Source organism: Cylas formicarius, unplaced genomic scaffold (genome assembly GCF_029955315.1).
Source record: "Cylas formicarius isolate icCylForm1 unplaced genomic scaffold, icCylForm1.1 PGA_scaffold_9__14_contigs__length_23061073, whole genome shotgun sequence".
Taxonomy (NCBI): Eukaryota; Metazoa; Arthropoda; class Insecta; order Coleoptera; family Brentidae; genus Cylas; species Cylas formicarius.
In genome coordinates this window covers 2299147-2313292 of record NW_026844365.1, presented here as the reverse complement: position 1 = coordinate 2313292, position 14146 = coordinate 2299147, and the positions used below count along the sequence as shown (strand labels likewise).

General features: G+C 44.0%; 3 protein-coding genes across 3 annotated transcripts in view; 1 reads left to right on the top strand and 2 right to left on the bottom strand.

Annotated features, from left to right (window-relative positions):
- Positions 1 to 191: 191 nt before the first annotated feature.
- Positions 192 to 1475, bottom strand: LOC132707087 (drebrin-like protein B). The gene is made up of 2 exons (XM_060678759.1): positions 409 to 1475; positions 192 to 339 (listed from the first exon to the last, which is right to left on the bottom strand). The coding sequence occupies exons 1-2, from the start codon at positions 1346 to 1348 to the stop codon at positions 194 to 196; spliced, it is 1086 nt and encodes a 361-aa protein (XP_060534742.1). The 5' UTR covers positions 1349 to 1475; the 3' UTR covers positions 192 to 193.
- A 101-nt stretch (positions 1476 to 1576) lies between these two features.
- LOC132707088 (GDP-fucose transporter 1) lies at positions 1577 to 2970 on the top strand. Its single transcript, XM_060678760.1, has one exon. It carries the CDS (start codon positions 1588 to 1590, stop codon positions 2578 to 2580), a length of 993 nt encoding a protein of 330 aa, XP_060534743.1. The 5' UTR covers positions 1577 to 1587; the 3' UTR covers positions 2581 to 2970.
- Positions 2971 to 3744: 774 nt separating this feature from the next.
- LOC132707085 (follistatin-related protein 5-like) overlaps positions 3745 to 14146 on the bottom strand; it is a 32636-nt gene continuing 22234 nt past the window's right edge. The window contains exons 5-10 of the mRNA XM_060678755.1: positions 11413 to 11697; positions 11119 to 11358; positions 11009 to 11065; positions 6798 to 7430; positions 6395 to 6742; positions 3745 to 4938 (exon numbers count right to left, since the gene is read on the bottom strand). Of these exons, the coding sequence (XP_060534738.1) occupies positions 4709 to 4938; positions 6395 to 6742; positions 6798 to 7430; positions 11009 to 11065; positions 11119 to 11358; positions 11413 to 11697 (1793 nt within the window). The 3' untranslated portion in view covers positions 3745 to 4708. The remainder of the gene's footprint in view (positions 4939 to 6394; positions 6743 to 6797; positions 7431 to 11008; positions 11066 to 11118; positions 11359 to 11412; positions 11698 to 14146) is intronic.

Genomic DNA, 14146 nt, shown 5'->3' with positions numbered 1-14146 from the left:
CTGTTATGTAATTATTACTGTTAAATATATATGTATATATATATTTTTTCGAATAGTTCAAGGACTTTATTTGACAGGCGTCGTATAAAACCTACAAAATAAAAAGCGCGTCGCCACCTTTAACGTCCGCGAAAACTGGCCGTCTCACACCCCCACCGCATCCCGGTACATTTGAACTACCGCCGCCCAAATGTCACTCGTCGAGCGGCTCGACGTAGTTCGCGGGGAATAGGCCGTAGGTGATGCCGTCGGGGGCGAGGCCCTGCCACCACCCGTCGTCCACTTTCTCAATGTTGGTGATGACGTCGCCGGGATCGAACGAAATCTCGGTGTCGTCGGCTACCAATGTATAAAAAAAAAACAGGAAAAACAAAAACGGTCCCCTTGCGCCGGCCGCGCCCACCTTACCCGCCTGATAATCGTAGATGGCGCGGGCTTTCTGGCCCCCCTCCTTGTCGATTCCGTACACGAACTCGTCGACAAAGTCCTGCTCCGTAATGCCCACCACGGTCTTCTCTTCCTGGGGCGTCGCGTCCTTGACAACGTCCCGCGGGGACCTTTTGATCGTTGCGAACTGATCGGAGTCGTCGTCGCTCACCGGCGACTCCGCCCCCGCCTTCACCGCCGACGCCCTGATTGGCTTCTGCGGCGCTTTCTTCTGCTGTTCCCGCTCGTCGTCCCTGTTCCGGGCCTCGTCCTCCCGTTTCTTGGTGTCGATCTCTTCCCTGCGCGCCGTTTCCGTCTCCAACCTCAGGATCTCCTCCCGCCGCCTCCTCTTCTCCTCCTCCACGCGCTTCCGCTCTAGCTCCTCCTCCCGCTTCCAGAAGCGGTCCCGTTCCTGCGAGTCGATCTCCTTCACGGCGTTCACCTTGTGGTAGACGGTGCCGACGGGCGCGGCCGGTTCCATCGGGGTCACCTTCGCCTTGAACCTGTACTCGGAGCCGACCTTTTTGAGTTTGTCGACGACCAGTTCCTCCTCGATCTCCTCTTCGTTGCGCGCGGTGTACGTGAGGTGGGCCCCCGGGAAAAACCGCTCGACATCCCGCAGGTGATTAGCGCATATGCCCTTCCTGACGGTGTTGGCCCCCTCGCCCTGCCAGTGGATCAGCACGTACTTGTCGAGCGACGTCTTCGGGTCGTTGACTTTGACGAACGCGTACATGATTTTGCCGCTGTTTAGGTCATCCTTCAGCTCGTCGATGCCGGCTTCGCCCGTCGACACCACCTTCAGCGCGTTCGTCTGGCCCTCGTAGCCGAACAGGGCCCAGTTGGTGGCGGTTTTGTCGTCGAGCACGTCGCGCCACGCCGCTTTCAGCGCCGCGTTGTTTTTACTCAAGTCGACGGTCATTTCGCCACACAACGATCACATTATCAAATCATCGATACCGACGACACGAATACGAAACACCACGCACAGACAAAAATCATATTGGTCGGTTTACGCCACGGATTGAAATGTCAAACGCGCGCCGGTAGTATAGTAAAAGTATCACCGAAAACTCACGACATAACCGCAATTTTCGAGTGGCAGCAGATAACGACGATGCAGGCGATTAAACATCGATAAGCGGCAGTTTTCGAATCTCCATGGACGCGAAAAAAACGCTCCTGCGGCGGTACGTGGTAATATTCCTCGTGGTGTGCGGCTATTGGGTAGTGTCGATCTCGACGGTGTTTGTAAACAAAGCGCTGCTGAGCCACATCGACTTGGAGGCGCCGCTATTCATAGCATTCAGCCAAACGGTCATCACGGCGCTAATATGCTACGGCAAGAAACTAGCGAGCCGCTCGTGCCCCGACAGGGTCAGCTTCCCGGACATAGACGTGACGGATCCATGCACCGTCAGGTCCATTCTGCCGCTGTCGATTATGTTTACGAGCATGATAGCGACCAACAACCTGTGCTTGAAATACGTCTCCGTCTCGTTTTACTACATCGGACGGTCGCTGACCACCGTGTTTAACGTACTCCTAACCTATTTCATTTTGGGCGAGAAAACGTCCAAGAGCTGCGTCGCGTGTTGCGCCGTGATCGTGTTTGGTTTCTGGCTCGGAGTCGACCAGGAGAACCTGGCGGGAAGCCTCTCCGTGGCGGGCACCGCGTTCGGAATCCTGGGCTCGCTCTCCTTGTCCGCCTATTCCATCTGGACCAAGAAGGTACTGCCGGTGGTGAACGGTGAAGTGTGGGCCCTCTCGTACGCGAATAACGTGTACGCCTCGGTATTATTCGTGCCCATGATCGTTAGCAACGGCGAATTGCCAGCGCTCTGGAGCTACACTAACCTCACCCGTCCGAGTTTCTTGTTAATTTTAACCGGGGGCGGAGTGTGCGGCTTCCTCATAGGTTTCTTTACGGCGCTGCAGATCAAGTACACGTCCGCGTTGACGCACAACATTTCCGGCACGGCCAAGGCCTGCGCCCAGACCGTGATGGCCGCTTATTGGTACGGCGAGCTCAAGTCCGCGCTGTGGTGGTGCTCGAACGCCATAGTTTTAATCGGGAGCGCCGCCTACGCGAGGATCAAACAGCTCGACATGGAGCGCCGTCACGCGCTCGACGTGCGTTATCAAAAAGTTTAGCAATAAAACGTTGTCGGGTGGACGGCGCCTCGTTTTTTATCACCCGAGAGGCATTTTTCGGTGACGACAGCTTGCTGCCAAACTCGGCTAGGAAATGGAAAGCTCCCTTATCCAAAACTAGCTATTAATACTTTTTTGTTTGTATTCTAACATTTGACTGGTAAGTTGTCAAATAGTTTGCTTTCTATTCTACTTACCGTTTAAGGATGAAATGGCAATGGGGCAAACCACCATCCCAAAACTGGTACGGTACATTTCACACCACAAGAATTTGACAAACCTCTTCTAAAAATACCCTGAGTTTTCTATGTGTATTACAATAAAAAATAATTATATAAATTATGAAATGGCTAAACTAATAATTAAATACAGAAATTTTCTTTTAATAAATCTCTCTTTTTCTTCAATGACAACGTCGATCAGATTTATAGCAACCATAACACGAACTTGAAAATTTGAGGTTATGCCGCATTATCGGAATTGATACTTTATAGAAAAAGCTACGTTTATAGCATTAAGTAAACGATTTTGATAATTATCAATATATGGCCATGAAAAAATTATAATCAAGGTCGGAAATTATTTAATTTGAACCACAGATTCCACCGATGACCGTATAATTTAACAATGATATTTGTGACAGTTTGTTAGACGTCGATCTACTTTAATTTTAATTTTTTTATTACTTAAAGATGGTTCAATTAATAGCAATTGCTCAACATTGCAACGAAATACGTTACGATCTCACGAATATTCCACGGATGCCACCGATAACAAAGATTTCACACAATATTGTGTAGCGGACTAGATTTCACCCCGTGAAAATTGATGCGTCGCAGGCGGCATTTTCTTTCTGAACAGCGATTGTCACACACTTCAATGGTTTGCCGAAAACATTTGACAAAATATACCCTTAAAAATGCAGCATTCAAGCTAGTTGAGGACCTGTCAGCGGCCATGTTGCTTCATAAATTCCTGTGAAAAGTGCTACCGCATGGCCCACTTGACGTCTTCGCGTTCGCAATGGATGCCTTAAAAGATATTCATACACCCATTTAGCCTCAAAATGGGTGGCGAAAATCGCTTGAGGGTGGGCACAAACAATGGAGCTTTCCATTCCTTGTGGGCAACGGTAAAACGCGGGGAACGAACAAAAACCAAGGCTGCGATTTTTAGTTTATATTTCAATGGGAACAAAGTACTTACACGCGCCGCCCGAGTTTGTCTTTACAATAAAAATAATCCCGCCGGGGGCCCGCGATTAGAGACACGAGGCGGGATTATCCGAGGCGGCGTTGATCGATCGCGCGGTTCCTTAATCCGGAAACGCGATCCTTAAAATCAGCTGCCGGCTTTTGCCGGTACAACAACGACGAACGCGAACGGCAATATTTATATAGCTTTGTTTATACAAGTCACAGAAATACGCTCATGCCACTAAGCTCGCGCGGGGGACGCCCACAGATAACGGGAAGAAATGGACGGTTGTGGTTCTGACGACAACCGCTTGTCGCTGGCGTCGCAGCAAAATGACAGTTGTAACTGTCGCGCGTCGTGTTGATGATGGTGTTAACGATATTTTGAGGTGGTCTGAATCCATGAAAATTTTATTAAGCATCGTCGGTGAAACTTGTTTTGGTCAAAATGATGTTAAGGTGGTTAAAACGTTTGGACAACGTCGTAAGTATATTTTTGTGTATGTCTTTTTAGCAATTGATGAATACTAATATCAGATATTTGTTATGGACATGTTATCTTTGTTCTTTTGTCGCGTTAACCAGTCTATTTACATCTTTTATCTGTGGAGACGCTCCGGGAACCACGGACCACGGAATGCCGAGGTCAACGGGGCGGAAACGTTTCCGTGTTCCGTGGCGCGCGACGGACCACGGCCAGAGCCGCCCGCGCGGTAACGAAACGGCGCGTGCCCGTAAAAAAAAGTGTTTAACCCTTAGAATTAACGTCGATATTCACTAGACATGTTGTTCTGTGTGTGGTAACCGTTTAATTATGTACAAGTGGTGATAATAAGATACGCCGTCGAAAGGGGGCGACGAGACCCGGCTTGTCTCGAACCCCCGGTTTATTGTCTCGCCGACGGCGCCGCCCCCCGTCCCCCGCGACGCTTTTAGTGGTACTTGAAGGTGGTCCACACCACCTGGCTCGGGTGGTGCACGTTGCCGATCTCGCAATTGACCGTCCTCGACCTTCCGTTGACCACGAAGATGGCCTCGCTGGCCGGCGTCACCATGAACTGGCCGAACAGGCCGGACGCGCTGATCGGGCGGTTCGGGCTGCCCCAGTGGCTGAGGCGGGGCGGACTGGCCTCTCCCACTCCCGTTATCACTTCCACCTTGCCTGCGGAAAGGGCGTTTTTACACCCTGACGGACACGCCCCCTTCACCCCGGGTACCAGAGATCATTCTACGTAGGATAGGATAGGTTTTCTCGTTTTTTTTTTAAATTTATTTAATTTTGAAAATTGTGTCAATTAGGCTGTGACCATCATAAATATTATTGACCTAATTAGCCTAGTTTTTCAAGTATCACTCTAGTGGGAACAAAAACTATATAAAATCGGTACTTTTTTCGCAATATTTTGACATCAACATTTTCAAAATCCGTTAAAAAAGTAAGCTCACGGGAAGGGAAAAAACCAGACAAGTAAATGCATTTTTATAAAAACAAAATATTACTTAGGTGGCTTTGCTTCTACCCATTATCAAGTGGGCATTATCGAAAATTCTGACAGTTTGTACATTTTGTACAAACAATAATCAATTTAAGTGTAGAAATGGAAATCAATGTTGTGGAATACGTACAGACATCTCAAGCGAATCTGTGAGCATTAAAAAAAAACACGGCTATCATTCTTTTAATTATCACGTTCATCAACATCTTTATGAAGCTGACTTTGTAAGAAGACTTGTATTGGCAAGAATAATAATAATAATTTCGTTCGATTCTCAAATAATGCAGAAGACAGAACAACCTGTTTTTTTTTCATGGTGCCTTAACTGGTGCACGATATTTACAATTCCTATGAAATGAAATTGAAAATTCGGATGATTTATCTCTTGGCGTGACAGCGAATGTAATTTCTAGAGTCAGGGAGACAAGAAGGAGGAACTGTCATTTTTAAAACATTCTATGAAAGTCCTATTCTAAGTAGAATGCGTACTGTTTAAAATTCGAAAGTCGTTTCCGCTCAAACCGGAAGGGCAACCATTGACTACATATTGTCAAAAAAATGGACATTACACCTATATTAACCCTTCCAAATTTCAAATCGCTATCTCGAGCCGTTTAAAAGTTATAGAGTGTTCCCACTTTCTTGTGTCACCCGGTATACTAATGTTATACCGTAAAATACAACCCAGGGATATCGTCTGAATGGACAGCCTGAGGATATCCCTTTGCGCCATAATGGGAACATGAGAATAGAAAAAAGGAAAAAAAAACTGAAAAAAATATCAGCAAGTTTTGTTCAAAACGGTGTTGTCAGACAAGCCTAAAAAGTTAAATTTTGGACAACCGAGACGGAAAATACCAAGTCTTTTTTGATTTGTGGTGTTTCGTTGGCAACGTTTTTGTGCAATTCTACATCGACGTCATTGTTGCCAAGTCATAAGAAACAACCGGAATCGAACCGTTAAAATCAACTCGTTTTTATTATGAACACAAGAAAAAAAATCCCACTCAAAATATTGACTCGTGTAAGTAGATAAGCAAAGAGAGTTCGGAAGAACATAACCTCAAAACAATCGCCACCCGTAAAAATAATATATTTAATTATAAGATCCCGCTGTCGTACCTGTATCCAGGTTGACGTAGAGGAGGTCCTGCTTGTTCTGCCCGCTGGCGTAGAGGTCGTAGCCGTGGCTCGTCTGGCTCGGGTAGAACGTTAAGTCGGATACGTCGAGGCTCGTCTTGACGTCGAACAGGAACTCGAGACCGTCGCCGTGGATCTCTTGGACGACGAGGGCGGTGCCCGTCGCGCTCTTGTCGAAGGTGACTAGTTTGCGGGAGTCGGGGGATATATGGGGCGTGCCGAACAGGGTGGGGGCGGTCGAGATCACGCTGTCCGTCAAATAGTCGAGCACCAGCTGCCCGGTGGGCCTGCGGGTGACGGGCTCGAGGCATTGCATGAATACCATCCCATCTGCGGTGACGGGAATTAGGGAGGAAGTGGTTCCCTGGGGGCGGGGCGCACTTACACAGAGCGGAAAATTTAATCTCGACCGGTACGCAGTTGTAGGGCGTCAGGTCCACGGACCTGGTGTAACGCAGGTTGACGAGGTCGAGTTTGTAGAGGCCCCGCTGGTTCGTGTGCGTCACGTAGCCGTACTTGAAGCTATAGTGCGACAGCTCCTGGAGCGGCGACGGCACGAACATCCTCGTCACCATGTCGTATTGGCCGTCGATCGGTTCCGGGTGCACCGCGTGGTGCTTCCTCTTCTGGCCAGCGTCCCGAATCACCTGGACGGTCTTGACGCCGGAGTCGTTGCCGCTCCTCCAGTTCAACAGCCACACCTGGTCGAGGTGGGGCACGTGGAACAGTTCCACCGGGTACTTGTCGGCGCTGACGACGTCGACGACGACCATCTGCACCGTGGACACGATGACGACGCGGTCGAGCGTCGGCTGGCTCGCGTACACGTACCGATTGGCCACGCCCACCGCGCGGCCCCACTCGCACCTCACCCCCTTGTCGCCGCACACGTACTCTTGGGTCCCGGGGATGATGTCCGTGCCCTTGATGTTGTGGTGGAGACGGCACGTGGACGGCTCGTACACCGAAACGCCCCAGTCGTGGAACGCGAAGAAACGCCTCTCCTCGTTCGAGGCGCCTGCCGAGTTGGATATTTGCGCCCCGCCCCCTCGTCAAAGTTTACGGAATTAAAATATAAGTTGCCGCTTAACTCTCGGTAGATTGGCAGTAGGCAGACCTAAGCGTACATTTTTTAGCTGATAGTTGATCATAGAATTAAGAGAAATGGAGCAGGGGAGCGTATTCACAACGACCACTGATACTGATCTAGATATAAGGCAAACAGATACTTTTCCTTTCGATTATGAACTATGGTTTAGTCCTCTATTATCAACGTCTGGATAGTATTAATAAATATAGATTGCAAAAAATTCAAAACAGATATTGCAGATTCATTTTCGGCTTCCGTAAATTTGATAGGATTTCCCGCAAAATCCAGGGCTAAAAATTGTTTTCCTTTGGAAAATAAAACATTTGTAGCAATCCGAGAGCGTAATTAAACACACGAAATCGAACTTAAACAATTTGCTACAAATGAAGTGGGTACAAAAAAAAATCGTAAAACCACATTTCACGCGTATCAAAACTGGCCAACGGCCATCTTCTTGCCCTCAGACCAGCGCCTTCTGGTTACTTTAGCGGGTCCGTACGTATCTACCTCGATGAGGTTATGCTTGACTAGAACATCTGTGGGCAGATAGCGTGTGTTTATTTGTTATACTTCGACCAGAAATATAGTGCCTATACAACCGACCCCGCGATTAACTCTACCTATTGTTATTACTTTTTTATATACTTATTACATACTGTATAAATAACGATACAGTGGTAATCTCAAGACTTCACGTCCGTTTCTTTATGCTATCAAATCTATTTTCTAGTCTTTATTAAAATATTTTATTTTTAATTGTCCCAGAAGTTGTTCTTTCGTGCAGCTTTCTTCAAAATGTAAATCATCATCATTCTTAATGTAATCACACTATGCTATAAAGCTAAATAACTCCTTTGAAATTTTCCATTCTCAAATCAATCAATAGTGGTACTATACATTGAAAAAAAAAACGAATTTAATGAAGTGCACATTTGAATCACTCTGTGGAATTTGCTGATAAAAATAGAAGTTTTTTATTGTTAAACCCTTCAAGCCTTGTTCTTTTTTACAATAAGTCTTATGAAAATATATTTAAATAATCAATATTTTTGCCCAAGAAGCGAATACTAGTATATTTGTTTAAGATTTTTCATTTTAAACTATGCAAAAATAAAATTAACTTTTTGCACTCCCGATCTATCGCACTTTTAATAATATTGTGGTCGCCTTTTCTTCCATGTTTTTTACCATCTCAGCTGGCGACTTGCCGTTTTTGAGCTGCCTCTTCTTGCTCTACCATTTGTTTACCTTGGTATTCTGTCCTTTTGCCAGTCTTTTTGAGCAATCTTTCAAAACATTCTCTCCAGCGCTCCATTATATCTGTTTCCGTTATTACTAGTTCACATCTATTTTTTTATTGGCTCGCAGACCAGCACTCTGTAGAAAAGGTTTTGATTGGTTTTGCTTGTTTGGACTGTATTACCATATTTTCTACTTTCGTTCTTTTTCTTTGTTCTCGGTTCTAGTGTTTAGGATAAAATTTAACGTTCACTTATTGGAATCACAAGAGTCTATGCTCTAAACAAATTAGTATTTTACCAATAATACATTTTTAGACCCTTGTTACTTTCGAAAAATCGATGAAATCGAAAGTATACGCGCTCGGCAACGAAACTTACATCTCGGCATCGGTAGGTCCCAGGGGACCGCCATTGATACAGAAATGATCAGCGTCGAAAAAAAATTTTTTTTCCTGTTCTCCGTTATCCGTTTCCCTGTAGACCTGGCATTAATTGGCTATATCTTTTGAACGGTTTCCAGCACGATCTTCAAATTTGGCTCCTTTTAAGCCGTGCACGAGGTACACAAACCAGTAAAAAATGGGTCGATCAAACTAAGGCGTCCATCTTTTTTTTTTCGATTTTCATCTGTTTTTTGGACTTCGCTATGAAACACGACAAGTATCCGAAATTTAAAGCCATCCACTTGAAATTTGACACATATATAGAGTATAGTTCCTATTAAAACTGGGGGATCTGGGGGTCGAGAAGTATTTTTTAAAAATTAAAAACCGCACTTGCATGGTATCGGGAAAAAAAAATCATTTCTTCAAGACGGTATATACGATTGAAAAAATTCTTTAACCAAACGACGCGCAAGATTCGGATCAAAAAAACCTCTTATTCTTGATGATTTTTTAAAAATGTGCTGGGTGCTGTAATGATAATTGATCATAACAAGAAGGCTGTGATTCTGTTCCAGTTTTTTTTTAAATAACTATAGAGCCCGTATGGACAGCTAAAACTTTTGCATTTAAAGTTTTCACATACTGTACAGGGTGAACGGGATATTCCGTACTATATTCAAAAACGTCATAAGTGACCCAAATATGTAGCTATCGATTTTAAATTTGGCAAGGGAGTAAAAGTCCATACCCACATCTAAGCAGTAGAATTTGAGCGTAATCAAGTATCACCAAATATTTTTTTAAAAATTTTGGAAAATTTTCTTTCAATATTTTGGCTTCCAGAAAAACATGATTTTCTCAAAAACTATTCAACCGATCAGAAAAATTTTTGAACCAGGAAAATACGAGAGATCGAGGGCTATGACCTTTATTTCAGACATTTTTTCGATTGTATACGGGGGTTTTTGAATTATGGACAAAAATCTAAAAGACCATGAAAATTATTAGCCGTAGATCAAAATTGATGAAAAATATGGCCAATTGGTTTAAACAGTGTGATAAGCCACATCGAGAGCTACAATTTTCGTATTTACGGTTTTCGTCTATCGCATACGCTTTTCGTGATATTTGAAAAAATCCAAATGAAAATCACAATTTCTCGCCTTCAATCGAGACGCGATGACGTCATTGATTATTACGGCGTACTGTAAAACAAGTATTTTCTTGAAAATCACTTACTCTATTGGAAAAAATCATACAGCAGGAAACGTGGGAGATCCAGGGCTATCACCCCTATTTCGAACATTGTTTGAATAATATACAGAGTGTCGATTATTGACAGAAAATCTAAAAGTTCCTTAAAATTTCCGCGATAAATGAAAAACTGCCAAAGATGGGATAATTTGATTTGAACAGTATCGTAAACTGTGTCGAGAGAGAGTTTTAGGTTTTGTCAACTATATAGGGCGCACGAGATATTTGAAAAAATAGTATTCGACAACGCTATTATTTGTACAAATTTTAATATTTACCGAAGATTGCCGTAACCTTGAAGTTCAAAGAGATGTGAAGGACATTTAACACAGGGTGTATTCACAATAAAATGACATCGAATGTGCGAAAGTTCCATAGTGGTCCGCAAGAGCACGATAGAAAATCAAAGCGTCCCTCAAGGACAAAATCCCCGAATTGCCTTCCTTTTGAAATTAAAATCTGGTCCGCGCTACACTCTCCGAATTTTCCCCGCTCAATGACGATTTTTCGAAAGCAATCTTGTCCCTCGCAACCGCGTAGGATAACGAACGACTGCACCTGCTGGACGTCGAGAGAGTGGGGCAACTTATATTTTAATTCTGCAAACTTTGCTGTCGCGACTCACCCTGCGACGTCGGCTGCTCCTGCACCACCAGCGAGCTGATGTCCCGCGTCAGACCGCCTGCGAGCAACGTCCTTTTGGTCCGATTATTAACCTGGGGGCGGGGCACTCACCTATGCTCGTCGCCTGGCACATGTACGCGCCGGTGTCCGCGAAATCGATGTCGCGCACCTGGAGAGCGGTGCCGTTGCCGACGATCTGGTACTTCCTCGGGTTGTCCGGCTTCAGGGGTTCGTCGTTCTTCAGCCATTCGACCTTGGGGAACGGCTCGCCGGTCACGTGACAGAACATGGTCGCCTCCTCGCCGGGCCTCTTGGACTGGATCCGCGGCATCACGTGGACCTCGGGCGCGGCTGCGAAACGCACGATATACGAAGCCCCGCCTCCCAAGGCCCCGCCCTACTCACTGTGAACGGTCAACACGTGCGTTTGCACCACGTCCCGGTTACGTTGGGCGTGGCACGTGTAGTTGCCCGCGTGCTGGAGCTGCACGCGGGTCAGGTAAAGGCTGCCGTCGCCAAAGACCCGCACCTCTTCTTCGTCGAGGGACGCGAGGTCCAGCCCGTGGCGCCGCCACTGAACGGGAGGCACCGGCGACCCCGTGACGTCGCACTTGATCTCGACGTTGTCGCCGACCTTGGCGGAGAGGCGGTTCACCTCGAGGGCCTTGTCGAGGGACACGACGGAGACGCCTATGACCGAAGAAAGAAACTGGAAATCTTCTTCAGAACTCCACCGAAATGGTTTCAATTAAGCTCCGAAAAAGCCAACAGAAGATTTGTAGGTAGTATTACGGTAGCCTGTGGACGGATGACGGTGACAACGCAGCTTATACACGTCATCTGACGTTCAATATAAATTAAAATAAAAAGCTACGGACATTTTGGTCGTAACAGTGCGATTGTATTTGATGGTTATACGAATCATATGAAAAATATTAAAGCTGCAGAACAACGTCGTCGGACTGTCATTTTCGATCGATCTATGAAAGTTCAAACAAACCAACAACAATTTCTTGCAAATACTGACAATAAGTCTCGCCTCATTTCAATGTTATGTGAAGAATTTACAGCTGCTGGTATTTCAATAAAACAAGCTGATAATGACGCCGATGTCCATATAATTGAAAGAGTAATAGAACAATGCAAATGTTCAAATATAATCGTCGTTGTTGGTTGTTGATACTTTACTTTCTGAAACCTGGGACAACTCAAGTAACAACTTATTCCACTATGAAAATTATCAATATTACCGTACTTTCAATCAATAGGATACGATCTGATCAAATTTTCTTCATTAGAATAGATTATGTCGTAGGTGGAGCGGAAATGTGTACATATTATGTAAAATACGAACTTTTTAATAGTGGAAGCAGCGATATCTCACGAATGAAGAGTCGTGAAAAAAAAAGTGCCTGAACAATTATTGTAGAGGACTGTACGATCTATAACTTTTGTCTGACCTATTTTTACGATAAAACTTATCGTTTTCGCGAGAAATGTAAAAAAACTCAATTTTGCACGTTTGACTTTGAATTAATTTCTTTTGCACAAGTCGAATTGAAGGGGATTTTTGACATTTCTTGTAGAACGGTATATTTAACTTTTCTGCCAATTTTTAGCTCTATGCGAATTTTGGCTAGATCAAATGTTTATTTAGACTGGATTATCGACGACGTTAGCAATTGACTAGCCTTAAGTAAACTGTCTTTAAATCTTGGTGGGTGAAGGGAACAACTGTTAAAAAGAGTTTGTTCTGGATGAAACTAAATGCTTAATTTTTAATATTTCACAAGCTGTTCTCGAAAATAATGAATACAGAAACAGCCTGCTGCTTTACTGTGCATTCTTCCATGGCATCATCGCCTAGGGAACAGTTGCTTTTGGTGGAACTTATCCTAGTTGTCTGGGCAGTCTGATGTGTAATAAATGGGGTACTTGACATTAAAACACAGAAAAACAGTTTTTTTTTAATATCTGGATCAGTGTCAATAGTGACCGTGCGCCTCTGGTCCATTTCTCCTAATTCTATAATAGCGAGACGGTTAAAAGAAATTTGTATCGATGAACTCCTTGAGTGCAAGTAAACCGTCCATGGTTAGTTATACCCCAGGGGCAAACATTATAGACTTTGGGAGAGTTAGATTGGAAACCTTTGGGTTTTGGCCTTGATAATAGCAGACAACTATTCGTAGCTATTCAGGTTTATGTGCAAAGGTGCAAATATTAATAAGGTACAGAGTTCCAGTATTACATATGTCTCTGTCAAATAGTAAGTGAGTTGAGGTTATGTCGTCGCAGAACCCCCTTTGTTTATCTACTGGTATAGTTTTTCTTGATAGTGTATGATTTATATGATGTATTTTTTACTTTCTATAAGGCATTACTATACAATCCATCCTACACTAGCGATCTATATATTAGACATAATCTGCCTTATTTAATAAAAAAAAGTTCAACTTAATTATTTTCTTAAGTAGATAACATATATGATTTTCCTATATAATTATACCTAAATATTTGGTTTGAGCCCTTTCTTTGATTTCCTGTCCTGTCAATTTTTATCTAGCTAATGGGTGACCCGGTAAATAGTATTTATGATGGTCACAGCCCCCAAGACACAATTTTCAAAAATTAAATAAAAATTTAAAAATACAAAAAAAAACATAAATTTGAGAGTTGCTGTCCTTTCCGCTCATATCGTCAAAAAAATGAACATTCGTCGCCGTCTGAAGCCATTTAAAAGTTACAGAGTGTTCTCACTTTCTTGGGCCATCAATATTTTGGAAAACCAATGTTTGTCATACTAGGGTCGGGTCTTCACCTACCTATTTCATTCTGTTGTATTTTATCTTATTTCGTTTTCAAGTGTTTTTGTTTATGCGAATCTTGGTTTATATTGACGGTTAATAAATAAGTAAATAAATAATTTGGATTTAATAGTAATTTCGGAGTTGTCTGCGGTTCATTATTTCTTATCGAATACGACTAACACGCAGATGTTATTATTTGGGAATAAAATTAAAAAAATTATAGTTGATTACGTTAAATGCTAAAGTAAAGAAAAGTTTCGTGTACAATTTCTCCCATCATCAGGTGACCCGTAAATAGTATTTATGATGGTCACAGCCTCCAAGGCACA

Bases quoted from the DNA above. Each gene is read 5' to 3' on its own strand.
- LOC132707087 (XM_060678759.1), bottom strand. From the start codon at position 1,348: ATGACCGTCGACTTGAGTAAAAACAACGCGGCGCTGAAAGCGGCGTGG. The intron at 340-408 runs GTAAGGTGGGCG...ATACATTGGTAG, and splicing joins CATCTACGATTATCAGGCGG to CCGACGACACCGAGATTTCG.
- LOC132707088 (XM_060678760.1), top strand. From the start codon at position 1,588: ATGGACGCGAAAAAAACGCTCCTGCGGCGGTACGTGGTAATATTCCTC.